At 47.9% G+C, this 21,982-nt stretch overlaps 2 protein-coding genes across 3 annotated transcripts; one reads left to right on the top strand and one right to left on the bottom strand.

Annotated features, from left to right (window-relative positions):
- The first annotated feature begins 3,799 nt into the window (after positions 1-3,799).
- Positions 3,800-15,688, top strand: Bspry (B-box and SPRY domain containing). 2 transcript variants are annotated; one of them, XM_076843172.1, is made up of 6 exons: positions 3,800-4,000; positions 7,170-7,268; positions 10,057-10,287; positions 11,963-11,988; positions 12,996-13,120; positions 14,363-15,688. In XM_076843172.1, exons 1-6 carry the CDS (start codon positions 3,800-3,802, stop codon positions 14,887-14,889), a joined length of 1,209 nt encoding a protein of 402 aa, XP_076699287.1. In that variant the 3' UTR covers positions 14,890-15,688. The 2 variants fall into 2 exon arrangements, with proteins under 2 accessions (XP_076699287.1, XP_076699288.1); XM_076843173.1 differs by having other exon boundaries at positions 10,057-10,302.
- A 2,500-nt stretch (positions 15,689-18,188) lies between these two features.
- Positions 18,189-21,192, bottom strand: Hdhd3 (haloacid dehalogenase like hydrolase domain containing 3). Its single transcript, XM_076843171.1, has 2 exons — positions 21,106-21,192; positions 18,189-19,168 (listed from the first exon to the last, which is right to left on the bottom strand). Exon 2 carries the CDS (start codon positions 19,007-19,009, stop codon positions 18,254-18,256), a length of 756 nt encoding a protein of 251 aa, XP_076699286.1. The 5' UTR covers positions 19,010-19,168; positions 21,106-21,192; the 3' UTR covers positions 18,189-18,253.
- Between the last annotated feature and the right edge of the window lie 790 nt (positions 21,193-21,982).

Genomic DNA, 21,982 nt, shown 5'->3' with positions numbered 1-21,982 from the left:
TAAATAAAATACAAAATAGGGGTGGGGATGTGACTCGGTGTTGAGTGCCCCTGAGTTCAATCCCTGGAACCAAAAAAAAAAGTAATGGGGGTGTTTGGGGTTGTGGCTCAATGGTAGAGCGCTTACCTGGCGTGTGTGAGGAACTGGGTTCGATTCTCAGCACCATGTATAATTAATAAGTAAATTAAATAAAGGCATGTGTCCATCTACAACTAAAAAAAGAAAAACCTTGGAGAAGGAAGATGTAAATTGTTTACATTGTACCTACATTGGACACAGAGAAGAGGCAGGGGATTATACCAAGGAAGCAGGGAGAAGTGCTTGTGCATCCAACTATTTGGGTTCTAAGCAGGATGCTGTGGTACCTGGGAGGTCATGATGGAATTTGAGTTAAGGATTTGGGGTTTAAAATTGGTTTTGTTTTTGCAGTGTTGGGAATCAAACCCAGGGGCTCATGCGTGCTAGGTAGGTACTCTGCCACTGAGCTGCACCTGCAGCCCTGAGTTAAGGTTTTAACACATTGGCCTATAGTTTGTTAACTGATTAACTTCCCCCATCTCTCCTCCCTAGTTGCCTCCAACCCTTGTAATTCAGTTTAGGACACTCCGGAATTTTTTTCTCTGATCATATAATGATTGATTTTTTTTCCATACCTCTTATCAGTACTGACATTATATGACATATCCATTTGTTTTATTGGTACATGGAAGTAGACTTTGTTCTTCTTGACTCTCATATCCCTAGTGTCTTAAAATAAGAACTGGCACACAGGAAGGTGCTCAGTAAATCTGTTGAATGCCTAACATGTAACAAAGATGTCCATTCTTCTCTGTCCCCACCTCAGGGTGTCCTGCCTATACAAGCCTTAAAAGTTCAAGTGTGCCAGTGCCTGTAATCCCAGAGAGCCCTGCAGAGCTCTAAGCAGCTTTCAAACTTTTTTAACCATGATCCTTGGAAGAAATACATTTTATCCCTAGGGCCTGTGTGTGTGTGTGTGTGTGAGTGTGTGTGTGTGTGTATTTTGTATTTTATATGCTTTAGCAGGAGCATGATTGACTCTGTTTTGGTCTGGTCTGGTCTGGTCTGTTGGAGCCTAGTCCAAAATAATTGCTTTCCATAAACTTTGTTTAACGACATGTGCGTAACTGATATAGCAGTTACGTGTTGGGAGCTTACTCACTCTTTCCTTCCTTCCTTTTCTTTTTCAGTTCTTTCCTTACTTCTTGAACAGATAAACTCGACTTTCTAAAAGTAAATCCACTCCATCTTTATTTATTTATTTTTTTAAAAATTTATTAATTATTTTTTTTAGTTGTAGTTGGACACAATACCTTTATTTTTTATGTGGTGCTGAGGATCAAACCCAGAGCCTTGCATGTGCTAGGTGAGCCCTCTACCACTGAGCCACAACCCCAGCTCCCGCCATCTTTATTTTTATGTATTTAATTAAGAAAAAAAAAATTTGTACCTGCAAATGAACCCAGGGCTACTTAACTACTGAGCCACATCCCTACCCTTAAAAAAAAATTCTCTTTTTTCCCTTTAGAAAAAGGTCTTGGCTGAGTTGCTCAGGGCCTCACTAAGTTGCTGAGGCTGGCTTTGAACTCACGACCCTCCTGCCTCAGCCTCCAGAGCCTCTGTGTCCACTCACATCTTAGTCCTTTGCATCTGCTTGTCCCTCTGCCTGGAAACATGTCTAGTGATTTTGCTGTGACTTTCTAGACCTGGCCCACCCAAGAAAGAGAGCCAGTTTTCCCCCAAGGACCACCCAGCTTCTTCCTCCCCATGTCTCCCACAGCCTCTTCACACTTACAACAAAATGAAACAAAAAATTCTAACCACAATCTCTAATTATCATGGCCCATTTCCATCCCCACCCCCAGAGGAAGTGTTATGAGGTCATCACCCTCCCACTGGGATATGCAATAATCTTTCTCTCTGCTTTCTGTGCCAGGGACACTACCACCTCTCCAAAGAACCTCACAGAACCTTACATTTGGAAACCTCTACAAATATATTTACAGACTCTCATATGTACTATAAAAACATTAGCCCCTAGTGTGTGTCAAACTCCCAGGCTAAGCACAGATAAGATCACATTTAACTCTTGAAGCAGCCCTCTAAGCTAGATACTATCCTCATCACTCCCACAGTAGAGATGAGGAAACTAAGACCAGAAGGATCAAGTAACCTAACCAAGGTCCCACAGTTATAGGTAGTATAGTTGGGATGGAACCAATGACCTTATATTCCACTCTGCTCTCTCTAGTAACCTGGTGTAATATTTGTCTATTTGAGGCAACCAAGTGTCCATGCTGGAAGATGACCCCACTCAGAACAGCTGGGGTGTGGTTCCAGGTGTTAGCAGCTCCTTTATCCCTCAGGTACTAAAGCTAGGTGCTGAAGAGTGAAGGATTCTATCCCCTTTGTGTAGTGTGATTTAGAGGGACCTCACAGGAGAGGGGTCTGAGCCCCTGTGAGCTTCAGGATCTCTTCCAGATTTTGCTTCCACCTGTGTCCAGGGGAGATGAACTTAAGAAAGCTCTCCAACACTCAAGGCCTGGGCCCTTCTTCCCCTTTTGGCTGAGCTGTCTATCCAGCTCTCTGCCAAGATCCCTTCAGATGGAGTTTGGGCTTGAGGAACAGGGCTTCCTTCCATGGGCTGGACTGGGTCTCCAGCAGAGGGCTCAATCTGGCTTCAGACTGGTAAAGAGCCTTGAAATAATTCAGGTACATGTTAGCAGTTCCTTCTGAAGTGGGCAGTTTTTTTTTTGTTGTTGTTCGTTTTTTCCTTTTACATGCTTATATACACATTCCATTTTCTTCAAAATAAATAGTTGTTACTTTTTCTCAGTGCTAATTGAAAAACATCCAAAGATTAAATTGAGAAAATCTGGATGCAAATACTGTACTTCGGGAAAACCGACCTTAGATGCTTCTCACTGAGCCTCACATGCAATTTAAAACATATTCATCATAGTAATCCCCCTTCCCTGCCACTAGGGATCAAGCCCAGGGTGCTTTATACCCCATGAGCTACATCTCCAAACCTTTTAATTTAAAAAAAAATATTTTTAATTGTAGATGGAAACAATACCTTTATTTTGCGTATTTTTTTTTTTTTTTTTTTTTTTAATGTAGTGCTGGGGATCGGACCCAGTGCTTCACGTGTATTAGGCAGGCGCTCTCCCATTGAACCACACCCCAGCCCAGACCTTTTAATTCTGAGACAGGATCTCACTAAATTGTTGATGCTGGCCTCGGATTTGGTGAACCTCCTGCCTCAGACTCCGGAGTAGCTGGGGTTAGGGGTACACCACACGTAGCCCTGTTTTGAGTTTCAGTCCATTTACTCCTCAGCCCAAGTCTACAAGGCGGGTCCTCTCACCCGCATTTTACTGGCGAGGCCACTGAACCGCTAAGAGCGCTTTGAGCCGGCAGCGTGACCCCACCCTAGTTTTAAACTACTCGTCTAAACGGCCTCTCAAAAGGGCTGTTGCAAGGATTACCCGGTAAGAATGCTCGTAAAGCGCTTAGCAAAAGCCTGGCACTTAGTAAGTGCGCAATAAATTTTCCTACAGTCACGTTACGGTTCGGTGTTTTAAGTTTGTTGTTTTAAAAACACGCGCACAGCACGATTTAACTCGGCAATCCAGACGCCTGCCAAGCGGGCGGGCTCCGGGCGGAAGGAGGCGGGGCCAGGCGCTCGGCGCTCCGGGGCGGGGCCGGGGCGGGGTCTGGGAGGCCCCGCCCAGCAGCACCTGCGACAGGTGGAGCGCGGAGCGCGCGGCGCTCGGCCATGTCTGCGGATGGAGCCGGGCCGGGGACGGGGCTCGGACCTGGGTCCGAGCCGGCCCCGCTGTGCCCAGAGCACGGCCAGGATCTCAGCTGGTTCTGCGGCTCCGAGCGGCGGCCCGTGTGCGCCGCCTGCGCCGGGGTGGGCGGCCGCTGCGAGGGGCACCGCATCCGCCGGGCGGAGCAGCGCGCCGAGGAGCTGCGGGTGAGCGGGCGTGGGCCCGGAAGGCTGGGGACTCCGGGCGGCGGTGGCGCGCAGGGCCGAACAGGCAGGGACCCGGCGGCCTGGGTCGGGCTCCTCAGTGGTTTGGCCTGTAGAGCGAGGCCGTTGAAGGTGTGGCTTCTGGAATCGGGTTGATCCGAGTTCGAATCCCACCCTCTTCCGTGCTCCCTGTGAGTCACAAAACTCCCTGAGCCTCAGTGTCTTCATCTGTAATTGGGGGCAATAATAAGTGGCATGTGTATATTATAGTTGACCTTTGATAAAAGTGGGTCCCTCCTCACCCCTGGGTTCAGACCCACACCGCTGTCTACTGGTTTCCTGGTGAGGCCCTCTTTTTCCCTTCCAGGATTGGCCTCGACTGGTTTCACCTGGATGGGGAGGGGGCGGGGAAGATAACTGGAGGTTCCCTTTCACTTGAGGTTTCTTCTCACCTCCATTTTCAGCTTGGTTCCAGGCTGGTCACCTGTCACCACTCCTCCTCTGAGCTGCTGAGATTGGAGAGTCAGTCACTTTGGTGCTTCCTCCCTCCTTCCACCATAGCTGTGGCCCCTGGGGATTTCCTTGCAATTGGAGTCGCCCAACCCCACCCTGGAGTTCAGCCCTGCTGTGCACTTGAGTGCGCTCACGGGGGACTTCACCTACTTAGAGTGGACTGTAATACACACCTTACCGGGTGCTAGGGCCAGCAGGGGTTCAGTTATTTAGTGACATCTTGATTGGTCTTACCTGTCAACAATAGCGATGATGAAAATAAACTTGGATAATATGATATAATCAACTTGCATTAGGAATAGGAACCTCTCAAAGTCCAAAGTACTTAAACATCTGTCTTCTCATTCCATCCAGACCAAGTCTTGGAAGTGAGTGCTACTCAGCATTTTATAGATGAGGAAACTGAGGCCTAGAGCAGGGCAGTAACTCCTTCTAGGTTTCCAATTGTCAACGGCTGGAGGCGGGGCACTTACTGACTAGGCAAGAGAAAGCCACCTCTTTGCTTCAGGAGTTAGAGGGAGGAAGTAATGCTAATGAGATGGAGAATTTCATGAAAACCTTAAAAAGTAGCCATGGGCATATCTGAATGGTGAAAGTGGTGAAGGCTGGAGCAGGGTGGCAGACCTGGTGCTTATTTTGGAATGTACTCTGCCTCAGGGCATCTTACCTGACCCTCCTCCCCCAACCTCTCCTATTCACCCCCTTTGCCTGAAGGGAGGTGGGCTTTGCCCTCAGCCCCTTCCAGTTTAGAGCAGAAATGTCTTTAGCACACTATCCCCTATCTCTCCAGCAAAGAAATTTCACACCAGGGCAAGACTGTTACTGAACTGAATCAAAATGGCACCAGTTCACCAGCTCTCTTACCTTCTGGATTCCTGCCAAGTTGCTTTTCAAAAGCTGGTCTCAGTTCTCCCAGTCCTGTGCTACACGCTGATCACAGCCTCCTTGAGTCAGTTCAGTACTAAGACTTTGCATTTGCACCTGTGAATTGCTAGGCTAATTTCTACTTGTGGGGGGAACTATTTATGAGGGCTTCCTGGAAGAGATAACTGAGTTGCTTTTCAGTAGATGGAATAAGGCAAAACTCTTAGGGGGAAATCATGGAAGGACTGCTGCTTGGGAGGGCCCCAGCTGTTATCTGGAAAGATGGAGTGTAAAAGCAAGGGCCTTACCATGTCACTTGGAATGGGTCACTTCTCTGTGGGCCTCATTTGCCTCATTTCTGAAACTCTTCCCTGTCCCCATAGTTGATGCTAATAGCTTTGGGAGCTGTGAATTGCTGGCTCTCTTGCAGTCAAGGCAGTGGGTGTTCATTCATTCCACAAATATTTATTTAGGGCCCTTTTGTGCAGGAACTCCTTTCTAGGGAGTAGGACGAAGAGAACAGGTCAAAGTCATGGTGCTTATATTCCAGTGGTGGGAACATAAGCAGTAAAAGTAAACACACAGCATATAATCAGAGAGTTACAAGTTCAAGGGAGAGAAATAAAGCAAGGAAAAGATCAGGGGAGGGGGAATGTCAGGAAAGGCACTTAAAGAAGTGATATCTGGATGGAGTGAAGAAGCCACACATGGAGACTACTGCGGAAGAAAGAAGGAAGGTGCAAAGGCTCTGAGGTCAGGACAAGTTTGGTGTTCTTAAGGAACATAAAGAAGGCCATTGTGGAGAGTGGTAGGAGGTGACATTGGAGACATAGGCAGAATCATGTCAGGTAGGCCCTTGTTGGCTAAGGTAGAAAGATTGGGCTCACCAGGAATACACAGGAAAGCCATTGGAGGGTTTTGAGTAGGGTATGGCATTATCTGACTTCCTTACAAAAGGCAGCTAATGAGGAGGGTAGAGGTTGAGAGTGGAATCCTGCTTGCAGGCCTAACAGGGTTCCTGTGAGAGATGATGGTCATCTGGGTAGAATAACAGGAGTGGAGGTGATCCCAAGTAGTCAGAAGACACAGGTTTTGGAGAGAGGGCTGATTAGACTCACTGATGATTTAGACATGAGGTTGGAGAGAAACTTCTGGGTTTTTAAGGTCTGGGTCACAGTTTGATAACGTGGTGCTGTTTCATGAATGGAGATAACTTCGGGGAGAGTGGTTTGAGAAGCCATGTTCTGCTCAGGAGCAGGTGTGGAGAGTCAGCTGGGTATGAAGGAAGATTGAGAGTGTATGGGAGGAAGTGATTATAATAATAGGTCATGGGATGTGGGGATAAAGAAGGAGGTGAGAGCTGGGAATATGGCTCAAGTAGCGCACTCGCCTGGCATGCGTGAGGCACTGGGTTCCATCCTCAGCATCACATAAAAAATAAATAAATAAAGATATTGTCTCCACCTAAAGCTAAAAAATAAATATATTTTAAAAAAAGGAGGTAAAAGCTACAAAAGGGATGATGGGTAGCAAAACTTGGTAAGACTAGTGTATTGGTGACCCCAACTGAGCTTTTACTCTAGAGTTAGTGAGCTAGGAGAATGGGACGTGGCAGGCAGGATGTGGCATCCTTCACATGAAGATTTGGAGACAATATCATTTTTGATAATGATGCAGTTGTAGACATGACCATGGGAGTGGGTGGCTGAGGTAGGGGAAAAGGGGAAAATCGTCGGAATGAGTGAATGTCTCATATGCATGGCCAAAGACACTATGAGGGTTGTTTGTGTTGCAGAACAAGATCGTGGACCAGTGTGAGAGGCTGCAGTTACAGAGTGCTGGCATCTCCAAGTACATGGCCGAGGTCCTGTCAGGGAAAAACCAGAGAGCAGTGGTAATTCTTCCTTTCTCTCTGTGCCCCCTCCCCAGGATAAGACCCTAACCCCAGGAACTTAGACAAGTCTAGGATCCCTTCCCAACCTCACAAACTCATTGTGGTACTAACAAAGCCAGATGTCCAGGAAGAATGGTTTCCCATTTCTCTGAGACATGATTTTGCCATCTGGACAGAGTAAACTTGTCTCTAGTACCACATTGCGTACAAAGACTGCTAGAAAATTACTTTCTTGGGTGTCTTAGCATAGAGAGAAGGGTAGCACTTTTTTTTTTAAATCAAGCAGTACTCTATTACTTAATTACATCCCCAGCCCTGTTTATTTTTTATTCTGTGATAGGGACTTGCTAAGTTGTCAAGCCTGGCTTTGAACTTGTGATTCTCCTGTCTCAGCCTCATAAGTAGCTGGGATTCCAGGTATGTGCCACTTTGCCTGGCAAGAGTAGCATTCTAATAATCTAATTATTCTGTAAAATATGATTATTTTATACTCAGTCCCAGACTTATAAATTATTTAGGGACTTTGACACTGAGTATTCCATATGATATCTTATGCAGCTGGTGGCAATAACATCCCTGTTTATACATGGGGAATTGGGTTCCGTGGAGGTTAATTGATTTGCCCAAGGCCACACTGCCTCCTCAGAGAGTCAGTTCTGACCTGGACCTTCAGAGGCCCAGAACAGTGCATCTTTTCCTACATCCACTGTCAATCCTTTCCTTGGTGGACTTATTGCCACTGCTCTGTCTTCACTCTCAATATGCCCTTCAGGGAAGGGGCTATGCTTTTGTTTCTGCACATACGCTCCCTCCTTCCGCCATAATACCTTGAGCAGACTTGTCACTGACCTAATCAAGGTTCTTTTAATTTCATGAAACAGAACCCAGTCAAATTAGCATAAATAAAACTGAATTTCCTGGCAGGGTATATGGATCCTTGAAGCTTAAATGGAACTAGTATCAGGAACCAAAAAGCTGCTAGGAGTCCAAGCAGCTACCCTGTTCATCTTTGCTTTAGTTTGCATGGTGATCTCTATGTCTTAATCCCCTCACCTGCCTGCCCCACTGCTCATCCTTTTTGTTTTCTTGTCTTATTGCACTGGTTATGATCTTAGTACAATGTTGATTGAAAGCTACTATAGCAGATCCTAACTTTAAGGGGGAACCTTCCAACATGTTATCATTTAACAAATTCTTTTTGAGTACTAACCATGTGCTAGACACTGTTATCCTATGTGCTAGGCATTCTACGGTGAACAAACCATATAAAAGTTCCTGTTTTCATGAAGCCTACATTCTTGTTGTGAGAAAGGGACAATAACAAATAAAAACATGTTGCATCAGAAGGTGATACCTGATAAGGGGAAATGTAAAATAGGAAGGGGATAGGATGTGCGGAGGACAGGGGTTACAGCCACATGTGCTGTGATCGTAAGTGACCTCATTAAGGAGGCTGATATTTGCACTAACACCTAGGAGTAGGGGAACAGACCACACATTTGAGGGAAGAGTGCTCAAGAAAGAGGGCAAGTTCAGAAGCCCTTGTTGGAGGAGCAGCCTGGAGGCCTGGGAGGCTGATACAGAGTAAACAGCGGGGAGGCAAGAGGAGATGAGATCCCAAGGGCAGTGGGAGAGGAGAGTGGGATTGTATCCTCATCGGCCATGCAGGGACTTTGCCTTTCATTGTGGGTACAATAGGAAACCATAGGAAATTTTTGAGCAGAGTAAATGCTATAATTTAAGATTAAAGAAGAACATTTTGGCCGCTATATTGAGAAGTGACTATGGACAGCAAAAGTAAAAGCAGGGACACCAATTAGGAAACAGTTATAATAGTCCAGGTGGAAGAGAGTGGTTCATACCCACATAGGTTCACTAGGCTACTCTTTTCTCCCCAAAATTGAGGAGCTTCTGTCAAACAGGCATGACTATTTCCTGCACTGTACAAAACAGGCCTTCAGGGACAGGACACAGGAAAGTGGCTGGGTGTCCCTGGCTCTCTGACACGAAAGCAGTTCTGCTCTGTTTTCTGGCAAGAGTACAAGTGCAGGTGCTTTTGCAACTGATGCCTTTGGGGAGGATTGGTTATCCAATGGCATTTGGTGTTGGAGAATAGAGTTGGTCCGAGAATCAAGAGAACTGGGTCCTGGTCCCTGCTCTGCCACCCATTTGTCAGTGCATGCTTCCAAGAGAGATTCGTGATTGTTAGGAAAAATGTCCCACTCAGTCATCCAGTGAATATTTGGGTACCTACTGTATGTCAGACACTGTGCCAGGAGTTAGCAGACACTCAGTAATTTCTTTGGCTGGGAATTTCTTTCAGGTCTCTTCTGTGGCAGATAAAAACTATTAGGAATTAGTTGGAACAGTCTTAGGAAGTAATGCTTTTTGTCCTTCTACATAGTGAAATAGGGAGGACTTTATAGGCTCTTCTGCCTTGCAGTTTCTGTAATTCTCTGACTTTGGTCCCTTGGCCTTGCTATTCCCAACTGTGACAATAAGCAGGTGGTTCCAGTTGATCTCCACATCCTGCCCAGTTCCTTCATCCTGTGATCATGGCCTCATGAGGTACAGCCAGTCATCTGGATCTTAATTTTTTCCCCCTAAACCATATTTTGGAAGTCTAAGGCTGGGATGTGAAGTAAATCGCTCCAACACTGTCATTCCCCTTGGCATGTCCATTGTGGACATTGCTAGTCCATCTCACACTCCCTCCTTCTGAGCCCAAATGCTCTAATCCAGACTGAGACATTGCCAGGACCTGACTCTTCATTTTACTCCCTGACAGAGCATGGCCAGTTCAGCACGGGAGCTGGTTATCCAGCGGTTGAGCCTGGTGAGGAGTCTGTGCGAGAGTGAGGAGCAGCGGTTACTGGAACAGGTGCATGGCGAAGAGGAGCGGGCCCACCAGAGCATCCTGACCCAGCGGGTACACTGGGCCGAGGCTCTGCAGAAGCTCGACACCATCCGCACCAGCCTAGTGGACATGCTCACCCATCTGGATGACTTCCAGCTGATTGTAAGTCAGGCAAGGGTGAAGTCCAGACGCCCCAGAGTTTGAAAACACTGGAAATGTTTATTGGTAGGAGGTGCGTGGCAAAGAGGATTTGAAGCAGGACTGAGTGACAAAGATTACTTGCTTGGCTAAATTTTAGTCTGGCTTCTGAATGTTCTCCTAGGCCCATCCGTGTACTTCTTTGTAAAATCTACTTTTAGCAAAAGAATCCCGCTAAGTCAGTTTAGCCAGAACCCCTTCATTCTTTTTTTTTTTTTTTAAATAACTTTATTTTATTTGTTTATTTTTATGGGGTGCCAGGGATCGAACTCAGTGCCTCATGCATGCTAAGCAAGCGCTCTACCATCGAGCTCCATTCTTGATTTCTGATTTTTCTCAATACCTAATTGGGCTTCTCATCCTTCATCATCTTCAGGTGATGTCTGCTCATCCCGGCTTGTCTTCAGCAAGAGTCCTAATAAGTAGATTTAGCCAAAATTCCCCTTATCCTTATATTTCCTCTTGGTAATTTTCCATTCACTGACTTCCAAGATGTTCCTGGGCTGTGAATTCCCACCTGCCCATGTTGAATTCAGAGTTGAGCCCATACTCTTCCCAGTTGCAGTGGTTCCTGTACCTATCTCCATGTTCCTGAATAAGTCTTCCATACTGTGCTTTAATAAGTACCACTGAATATTTTCTTCTTTAACATGAGGCCAGAAAATCAAATTTTAAGAGGATTTGGGGCAGCTGGTAGTGATATTCTTTCAGTAGTATACAAATGTTTACTGTTTCATGCTAGGCATGCCCCTATGGGGCAGAGTTACAGAATACAGCTGCCAGCTGCTCCCAGCCTTATGAAGGAGATGAATATGTAAATTGAGAACTGGGATGTTAAAGGATATGTAATCACTCAGAGCTAGGAACTTCACAATCTGGGCTGGGGGAAGGAAAGGGTCAGGGAAGACTTGCTGGATGAAGTGATGTAGAAGTGATAAGAGTCTCATGGGAAAGGAAGTGGCAAGGTGGAGAGAGTTCAGGAGTGTGCCGAGGGCACTCTGCGCTTGAGAGAGCTGACGAGGGCTCCAATGAAACACAGCTCATCTCCAATCCTACCAGAAATTACCATGATTAACATTTGGCTTATAATCTTTCAGAATATTGTGTAGATATACAGATACGTTTAGTTTTGAAGGGACAGTGTGACATCGGAGGTAAAGGCCAAGCAGAGGAAGGAGAAAGTGGAACAACTGGGCCCTCCCACTGCATTTTCAGTAGGTCTGTTTCCATGACTGCCCTGCATTGTGCTTTCACAAGTCACCCAGCTTCCCTGCACAGAGCACATTCTGTCCTAGACACTGGGACAGTCACAATAGAAGATCCAGAGAGTCTCAGCTTTCCAGAGGCTGACAGTCTTCATGGGGGATATTGGCAAATGGGCGACGGTCTTGAAGTGGAGTTGAGGGAAACCCAGGATACCCCTGGGGTAGGAGCAGTAGAGTATTCATCCTGTGCATGTGTCATGGGGGTGAGTGGGAGAAAAGCAACCTATACAACTTGATTTTGGCTTTAAGGGAAGGAGTAGGAGCTTTGGTCCTAGAGTCTGTGTCTACATGGAACCCTCTCTACAAGGCAGTCAAGTTTTGATTGCCTGCTGGGTGTCTGGTGCCAAGTCTGACATTGTTTTCTTTCTTTGCAGCAAAAGGAGCAGGAGATTTTTGAGAGGTGAGTATGGTCCTGAGGTTTGCTTAGGTAGTCACAGACCCTAGGCCTCTCCCCAGTCTCTGCTCTTTGGAGAAAGTGTCAGGCATGCGACTGAGTGACATCCCTGGATGGCTTGATGGTCAGGGTCTTCCTGCCCCTGGTCTAGACAGTTGCTTTAGACCCACACGGAGGAGCACTGAACATATACTTATTAACCAGAGCCTTGCCATGGCCTCTTTTTGATTGCTTATTTGTTTTGGTTTGGTGTTTTTGCAGGAGAGGATTGAACTGGGGCCTATATGCTAGGCAAGTGCTCAATCACCTTGCTGCAGCCCCAGGCCCTCGCCATGGGCTTTTAAAAACTTATTTTTTTTTTTTTCTCCTGCAGTGCTGGCATTGAACCCAGCAGCTCTTCCATGCTAGGCAAGTGCTGTGCCTCACCCTCAGACCACCATGAGCTTTCTTTCTGTTTTGTTTGTTTGTTTGTTTTTTGGTATTGGGTGTTGAACCCAGGGACGCTTGACCACTAAGCCACATCCTCAGCCCCTTTTTTTTCTTTTTTTTAATGTATTTTAGAGGGGCTGGGGATATAGCTTAGTTGGTAGAGTGCTTGCCTCACATGTACCAAGCCCCTGGTTTGATCCCCTTTAGTGGCTTCTGGGTGGAATTGGCTGCTAAATCTTTTTTCTTTCTGATACCAAGGATTGAACCCAGGGGCTTTTAACCACTGAACCACATCCCCAGCCCTTTTTAATTTCTTTATTCAGAGACAGGGTCTAAATGAGGTTGCTTACAGCCTCACTAAGTTGCTGAGACTGGCTTTGAACCTGTGGTCCTCCAGCCTTAGCCTCCCAAGTTCTGAATAGCTGGGACTACAGGCGTGTGCCACTATACCTGGCTGGCTGCCAGTCTTGATGTCACTGTGATAGTAGGAGAATTTTACTTCTCTCCTCCTCCACTCACCCCATAATGATCCAGGTGTATTTCCAGAAGCTTCTTGAATCTCTGTTTTTTTCCTCCTGCATAAGGACCGAGGAAGCAGAGGGCATTTTGGATCCCCAGGAATCAGAAAAATTAAACTTTAATGAGAAGTGCACTTGGAGTCCACTACTGACCCAGCTCTGGGCAACGGCGGTTCTTGGGTCTCTCTCAGGTTAGGAGCTGCAAGAGCCTGACACCTTCAGGAGCAACTGGGCTTCTGTCTGTCTGTCTGTCTGTCTGCCTGCCTGCCTGCCTGCCTGGGGTTTGCTTCTGGAACAGTAGCTCAGGCAACCTGTGGTGCCTGAAGTTGGCTGCTCAGGGGGCTGTGGCTGTGGATAGGGCTGAGCAGCTGGGCCAGGTCCCTCTCATTGCTAGACCAGTCTGCCCTGTGGTTGGATCTAGGATTAATTTTCTTCCTGTAAAGCACATCCTCCTACTTTCTGCCCTTCTAGGGCAGCTCATTATGATTTCTTGGAAACCTCAGCTTTCTCTTTAAGAAAATAAAACCGATGGCCAACTGGAGGGCAGATGAACCAGGGAGGATACTGCCTGGCTTTGTCTCATCCGTGCGCTTTACAGAGACTCAGACTGACTGTGGGCCTGGCTCTGTGCTGCATCCTAGGGCCACACAGGTTAACATGACGCCGTCTTCTACCTCCAGGGATTCCCATTTAGCATGGGGGTCTCAAAGCAGGCTTCTCCAAGGCTGGATAGAAGCTTCTGTACTCCAGTGGTAGTCTTTGCACAGTTCATGGGAAGGTTAGGTTAGTAGACTGACTCTTTTTTCTATTTTAACCCTCCCCCTGCATATTATCCTTAAATTTTTGACCTAAGCTATAGCTAGCTTGTCTACACTAGGTTCTAGTGTAAGATGGCACCTGAGTTTTCAGCAGCCTATTAACTTTTGGAAACTGCATGTCTCATGCTTCCTAGCTTCAGGAGCTCTGTCTCCAGGGTAAGTCATATCTGGAGGACACAGATATGACCAGCTAGTAATCAGGATGACCTGTGCTAGATGCACCAACAAAATGCTGAGTCTTCATTTGACCCTGCCTCTCACTCAGCATGGAACCCTGAGCAACTCACTTTTCTTTCTGCCTTACTTCTGTCAGAGTTTACAATTGAAATCTTCAGCTAGTAATAACTACTGTTACCATGGGTACAGTTTATTGAGCACTTACATGTTAGGCACTTTACATGTATTTTTTTTAAATTTTATTTAATGTTCATGACCACCCTGTGATATTCTATTTGATAGCTGTTTTACAGACAAGGAAACTGAGGCTCAGAGAGAGTAAATGGCTTGTCTGAGTCTGAATGCCAGTGAGTGATGACCAATCTCTTTGCTACCTTATGGGATCAGGTTGGGGCTTTCTGGGAGGGGCCTGGATGACTCCAGAATTCTTTCTGGCAGGCATAGAGGACGTCCGCATTGATGAGAAGACTATCAGCCCCTCTCTGCAATTGTCAGATGATCGAAGGACCCTGACCTTCAGTGCCAAGAAGTCCAAGGCCTGTGCAGATGGCCCAGAGCGCTTCGACCACTGGCCCAATGCTCTGGCTGCCACCTCCTTCCAGGAGGGGCTCCATGCCTGGATGGTGAATGTCCAGAACAGTTGTGCCTATAAAGTGGGCGTGGCCTCAAGCCAGCTGCCCCGCAAGGGTTCTGGTAGTGACTGCCGCCTGGGCCACAATGCCTACTCCTGGGTCTTCTCCCGCTATGATCAGGAGTTCTGCTTCTCGCACAACGGGCGGCACGAGCCCCTGGGGCTGCTGCAGTGCCCCGTGCAGCTGGGCGTGCTGCTGGACCTGCAGGCACAAGAACTGCTCTTCTTCGAGCCTGCCTCAGGCACCGTGCTCTACTCTTACCGCACAGCCTTCCCTCGGCCCCTCCGCCCAGTCTTCGCTGTGGCCCACCAGACCATTTCCATCATCCACTGACCTTGGGCCACAGGGAGGCCAGCTCCACCTCCCATCACCTTCTCAGGCCAGGCCACATATCTGCTGGATGTCCTTTCCCCAAATGATGTGGGGTTTCTAAGGGAAGCAGGGTCCATGCCCAATGGGCAGCTTAGAAGCAGTAGATATTGTTTCAGACCTGGACAAATCCTTTAAATCCTGGCCATCTGTGGCTCCTGGGACTTTACTCCCAGTCTACCACGCATCTGCCCCTGTGAGGTGTCTCCTTCACCACTTTATCTCTGGCAACCAGCATGGTATCTGGTGCATAATGAGGGAGCAGTAATTATGGTGAGTGAGTAGATGGGTGGACAGATGGACAGGTGAGCAGTTTCTGGAGAAGCACTTCAGCCCCCTCCCCCCAGCTTCTCATATGTGGAAGGTATTCTCTGCAGAGAAGCCTATGGCTGAAGACTGTCCTCTTAGTTCAGTACTTCTCCATCTTTTTCAGGACATGGCACAATGAGAAAATATTTTTTTTAGTACACAAGGACCACCTGGAAGAGATTTAGAACTTCTGTGAGGCTGCTCTTGGGCAGAATAGTCTGGCCTGGGAATGCCCAGGTCCTGCCTTGGCACTCAGAAGACTGAGGAATCCTACCTCCAGGAAACCTAATGGCAGCACAGCCATGGGCATTTGCCCCAGACCCAGAGGCTGAGCGCCAGCTTGTGCCCACCCGTGATAATGGGTGGAATAAGTAAATGTTTCCCTTGAAACATTTACTGGTGAGTGCCCCTCTGACTTAAAGACCTAGGGTAAGAGTTTCAGGTCTAAAAGAGCTTCAAGTAAGAACTGAGGACTGACCTTAGGGAACATGGACAGATTAAAGGTCTTAAAAACTTGAAGACTTCTTGTATGTTCTTTGTTAGTAATTGGCTACAGACTGTGCTGGCTCAGTCTTAACCCTCACACACAGCGAGGCCTAGCAGAAAGACCCTGCAGACATTTACTGAGATCAAGGGCAAAGCCCTTAGTGTTCTCCTTCATGAGCTGACCCAAGAATAGTGTTCTTCAATCTTTTATTCAGGAACACTCTTAAAAAGCAGCCTTACTCTGGGCATGGTGATGTGCTCCTGTAATCTCAGCAACTCCAGAGGCACATTCAATTGCAAGTTCGAGGCCAACCTCAGTAACTTAGGGAGACTCTGCCTCAAAATGAAAAATAAAAAGGGCTGGGGATGTAGTGCAGTAGTAAAGTACCCCCGTTCAATACCCAGTACCAAAAAAAGCTTTATCAGGGCTGGTGCTGGAGTTCAGTGGTAGAGCTCTTGCCTAGTATGTGAGAGGCCCATTTGGGTTCTATCCCTTGCATTGCAAAAACAAAACAAAATTCTACCTGCAACTTAGGGCTCTGGGTTCAAAGAGGATGTGAACCAGAGGCCTCCCCACTTGAAAATCATTGTTTGAAAATCATTGCTTAATCAGGGGAGGTCACAAAGTAAGGTCGCTGGGGTCAGTGGACAATTAAATAAAATAGTCTTAAGATTCAAAGACAGCCATTCCTCTGCCTCAGCCATTTCTGGCCATGCAGTAATGTGGCCCCAGAATGGATGGGGGCAGAGGTCTTCAGAGAAAAGCTGAAAAAATCCCCATCTTGAGGTGGAAAAAAAAGATTTTTTTTTAATTCCAGTGCCAGAATAGAACTTGGGGTCTCATGCATGCTAGGCAAGCGCTCTACCACTCAGTCACATCCCTGCCCTTTTTTTTTTTTTTTTTTTTGAGAAATCTCATTAGATTGCTTAACAGTTTACTTAAAGAAACTGGGCTGATTAAACCCACAGGCCTGTGGTTGGCAACTCTAGGTGGAGATGATCTCCAAGGCCCTTGCAGCTCTGAGACTAAAGTTCATGACCTGTGTCTTCACTGATGGGACACTTGGGCATTACTGTTGAGTCACCTGGTCTTGGTGCCAGGCCCAAGGAAGATAGACACAAATGGTTTGATCAAGCTTGAAGGGGTCTTTCCCACCTTTGCCTGGGCACAGCCCCTGTCCAGAAAACTGAGTTAAAACCACCCTCTCCTCTTTGGCACTGGACGGCCCCCATGCCATGCTCCCTCCACCTCCCACAGAGCTCTCACGGGTCATGGGCACACTGCAGGAATGTCCCCTCAAACCTCTGCCCAATCTCACCACCAGCTTAGGGTTCTGTCCAGAGCCTTCCTTGTCCACTGGCACCAGAACCCACACATTTGTGCCTGCCTGTGTTTTAAAGTCTATGGTTAAAATCTGTGCTTGGCACTGGGCAAAGCAGAGAGATCTGGGAAACAAGTGCATTGGTGAGGCAGAAAGAGACATGGAGTTTTAAAACCCAACCTAATCCTTCAGCCTCCATCTGCTTTCCCCACGTCGTCCTTGTTCCCTTGATCTCCTATCCCCATGCTGGCCCCTGTGACTGGGGTGCCCTTTAAGAACGACATTGCTCAGGATGACGTTCCTCTTCTCCCAGGATCTCTACTGCACTGTTTTATGTGACAAGGGTCCCTGTCCACTTGAAACCTAGTTGTCCAAGTCAATGGGCTTTGGAATTGGATGGGTTTAAATTGGAACCCTGGTTCCCACGCATGCTGACTGCAGCTGCATTACCATGTCACCTAACCCCAAATCTCCATTTCTTCATTTGAAAAAAAAAAAGGGGGGGGTGTGGGTGGGTGGGATAGTTATGCCCACTTGGGAGCTTCAAGGGTCACATTGAGAACTTAGCAGAGTACCTAACACAGGGCAGGCATAGCCATCAGTCTAACTCTGTGACTAATCATGGTTGTTTTTTATGTCAAATTTCCTGTTTAGACTATTCAGTGTCCTACAGCAATGGCTTAGAATCAAATTAAGTTCTAAACTCAGGCTTGGTGAGGAGGTGGGTCTCAAAGGTTGAATAATAAGAATTCTGCTTCAAATTATTATTATTTCATAATAGGGTTTTAGGTCTCCAATGACAAAAGGACCTTGCTACTAAAAGTTTTTAAATGCCTGTTTTTTGTTTTTGTTTTTGTTTTTGTGGTGGTGCTGGGGATAGAATCCAGGGCTCATATATGCTAGGCAAGCACTTTACAACTGAGCCACACTCCCAGTCCTAGAAAGTGCTTGATTTTGAAACTATTTGGGCCCTCAAAGAATCCAGATGGAGGTGAGGGGGACTCATGGGAGAAAAGGAAACGCAGGTGTGAATGAGTGAGCTTCGACCTGGAGCTGGTTAGTGTGGCAAGGCTAAAAGCCCAGCCCTTGTTGCTGTTATCATCAGAACAGGTTTGGAGGCTGCAGGGGAAGAGCACAGTCCACATCTGGAAAGAAAGAAAGGGCTCCTGGCCTCCAATGTTTATTTTGGCCCAGACACTTCCTCACCAGACTCACAACCCAGGGGTTGATCCCTCCAGGCGGTCAAGGGCAGGCAGGACATGGGACAGTGATGGAAGAATATGTTCTTCAGGTACAGAAGCCCTGATGGCAGGGTCCAGAGGCTCTGGGCCAACCACCAGAAAGCTGTGCATGCCTATAGCCCGAGCCCCCTGGTAATCACAGAGGTAACTGTCCCCAATATGGGCTGCTACTGCTGGTTGCATGTGAGCAAGCCGCAAGGCCTCATGGAAAATGCGGGGGTCTGGCTTGGGCCAGCCAGCAGCTTCAGAAGTCAACACAAAGTCAAAGTGTTCCCGCAGGCCAAGACCCACCAGGATGTCCTGTAGCCGGTGGTCAAAGTTGGAGACTGCTGCCAGCTTTAGACCCCGCTTGCGGCACCCTCTCAGGGTGTTCTCAGCCCCATCCAATACCTGCCAGTTGTAGGGGTGTCTGAAGTCTTCATATAGCTCATCAGCGATGGGGGCCACGGCTTGGGCATCCCGGACACCTGCCAGGTGGAAGGTCTGCAGGATCACATCCTGCCACCACTGACGGGAGGTGAGGCCATGGCTCAGGCCGTAGTTAGGGAAGCTGTGGTTCTGAGCCTTGAACACCTGCATGAAGGCTTGTCCCAGTGTTGTGGCCTCCACCTCCAGCCCATGGGCCCGGGCCTTGGTGGCATACTCCTCCCCTATAGGACGCCGAAGCCTGAGCAGTGTGTCCTTCACATCCCATGTCAGGAGACGTAGCTGCAGCCGGTGTGCCATGGAGAAGGACAAGTCCACCTTGGGTCCCACAGTCCAGGAAGATAAGGAGCTGGACAAGACTACCCCTCCACAACCTAACAGTCTTTTCTTTCCCGGCCTGTGGATGAGATTTTCTGCTTGACCTAAGGCACTTTGGAAACGTCTTCACAGCACAGGATCCTAGAATGAGAAATAGCAGGTGAGGTTGAAGTCAAGGCCTTGATGTTAGAGACACTGGTTTCACATCAGTGCTGCCAATGTGTGACCCTAGGAAAGTCACTCTGAATCCCTGTCTCATGTGTAAGAGGAACACAATTACATTAACCTTACAAGATCTTGGGCTAAATGAGAGTGTATATTACATTCATTCCAAAACAAACTTTCAGGTACATCTTTGAGCTAGATGTTGGGCAATAGGACAGGTTTCCTGCCTTTGTGGCATTTATAGGCACTAAAGAATAGGGGATACAGGGCAGCTGCAGTGGTGCATGCTTGTAATACCAGCTACTTGGGAGACTGAGGCAGGAAGATTACAAGTTTGAGGACCTTAGTGGGACTTTGTCTCAAAAAAAAAAGGCCTGGGCATATGCCTCAGTAGTAGAGGGCTTGCTACCTAGCCATGCAAGGACCTGGGTTCCATTCCTAGTACTGGGGGGAAAAAAGAATAGGGGACTCAGATATTAGACAAAGAAGTACACAAGCACTTAATGAAGCATAATGAAGTCGGTATGTACCATGGGGACATAAATTCAGAGACCCAAACTGTCTCAGGGAATATGGATGGAGTGAGGGGGACTCATGGTAGAAAAGGAACACAGGTATAATGTGTGAGCTCAGAGACCTAGAGCTGGTCAATGTGGCAAGGTTAAAAGCCCAGCCCTCATTGCTGTATCACCAGAACAGATTTGGAGGCTGCGGCGGGAGGGGCACAATTCACATAGGGGAAGAAAACTCCTAGTCTTTGAAGTAGGGAGCATCCTAAGCAAGTGATATTTTGGTGAAGATCTGAAGAGCAAATGTGCAGGAAGTGGAGGTGGTTAAGTGTTCCTGGCAGTAGAAATGACAAGTGCAATGAAAGAGTCTGGTACTTACGAAGATTGTCCACCTAAGGCAAGGTCTTACAGATCAAAGTAAAGAAACAATTATGATCTTTATTAGCATTACTACCAATGTTCAAAGACAGAAGGGCCCTTTCAGACCATCTGACCAACATCCTGGCTGCTGAGCAGACTGAGTCAGAGGGACAGTTACCAGCCTAAGGTCACGGTAAGCCAATAAACACTGTCAAGACTAGAACCCAAACTTCTAGAACCTTTGGTGAGTGCTCCCTTCCTCTGCAGGATACTTGGACACATTTGGACCTTAAAAAGCATTTCATTCTGGTGAACTTGTAGATCACAGGACACAAGGACAGAGCAGCCTGCTTCTATCCTTAACCCTTCCTGAGCCTGGTTTCTGCATCCTTCCTTCATCCTGCCTAGGCTCAGCCATGAAAAAATTACTGACTCAAAGCATAGGAAATGCATTTGTCAGGCTGGTGAACAGAGGCTGCAAGAAGCTTCTTTCGTAGACAGAGCTGATTCCAGATATGCTATTCAGTTGAATCCAAGGGGTCAGAGTTCACAGAGCAACCAAGCTGTCGCTGAAGGAGGGGCACACTGGTGAATCTGGGGATCAGTCTTCGAGGAAGTGAGGCAAAGAAGTGGATTTGTCTGCCACGAGCTTAGAGAGACCCACTCTGAGAGCCTCTCATTTTGCAGGTGGGCAGATGGAGGCCCAGTGAGGGGCGGGAACTTGTCCCGAATAGCACAGGGCGCCATTAGCTCAGCTAAGACCGGAACCAGAACAATATACAGAGTTTTCCATTTTTGGAATCTGGGGCTGGGGGCTCTGGGCTACAGGCGGAATGGTTCACCCTCCCTCGCTTCCTCCGGGGCTCGGTGGAGCAACGTCCAGGTGCCGGGAGTTCAAACAAAATCTACCCGGCTGCAGTGCGTGTGCTGCGTGACCCGGAGCGCAAAGTCCCAGGGTCCGCGACTAGGCCTGGATCCTGAGTCCCCTTCCCGGTTCCAGTGCGCTCCCTCGGCTCGGCGCCTATCCCGGGTCCCAGCACCTACCTGGCTCGCAGAGAAAGTGGCAGAGGGCCGCTGCAGATCCTCCCGGCTCCGCCACGGTTACAGCTCGCAGCTGCTCCGCGGACTCCAAGCTCCCGCCCCGCCCCTCGTCCCGCCCTCCTCCTCTCGCCCCGCCTCTTCGTCCCGCCCTCCTCTCGTCCACCCTGGCGGCGCTCCGCGAGTCACCTATTTTTGCTGCGCCCCTCCACCCTCCTTTAGTCACTTTGCAACCTCCCCGCCCCTTCGTCCCCTCCCTGCACCTCCTTGGCTCCCTATCCCGCGCTCTTCCGCCTCCAGCCCGCGTCTCACCGTCACCGCGCACCCTTCGTTATCTCTGCGCTGCCACCCTGAGGGTGGGTAGAGTCCTCTACAGTAACCTAGAGGATTTAAAAAATTCTTTCGAGAAAAAGAAAGAAAGAAAAGACTTGATTTTGCAAAAGTAGTGCGTTGTCATTTCAAAAAACTTGACATTAATTCACCAGCTGCCTAGTAAACATGTGCCTGCTCTGTGCCCGTGCAGGTCCTCACTGAGGATGCATCGGGAAACAAGAGGCTTCCTGCCTGCCGGGATCATGGGAGGGACAGACAAAAATCAAGTAAACAAACAAGACGTGCTGAGAGAGTAGTAAGGGCGGTGGAGGCTCAGGGGTGGAGAGGGATGGGGAAGAAAGAAGGGCTCCCCCACTCCACACCTCATTCTTCTTTCCTCCCCTCCACTCCTCTTTAAAGAAACTTTCGGTATCTCAAGGCTGATTTGTTTGCTTGTTCAGAACCAACTCACCCTCGCGCTAGGTTGAGGGCCTGGGAGGAAGCCAAGTGGAGAGTCAGAGCTGGGGCCTGGGATTCCAGGGACTTACCTGCAAAACAGGTTTTGTGTCAC

The sequence above is a fragment of the Callospermophilus lateralis genome, chromosome 2 (assembly GCF_048772815.1).
Source record: "Callospermophilus lateralis isolate mCalLat2 chromosome 2, mCalLat2.hap1, whole genome shotgun sequence".
Lineage (NCBI taxonomy): Eukaryota > Metazoa > Chordata > Mammalia > Rodentia > Sciuridae > Callospermophilus > Callospermophilus lateralis.
Note: the sequence above shows the minus strand (reverse complement) of the source record. Positions and strands in the feature narration are given on the sequence as shown.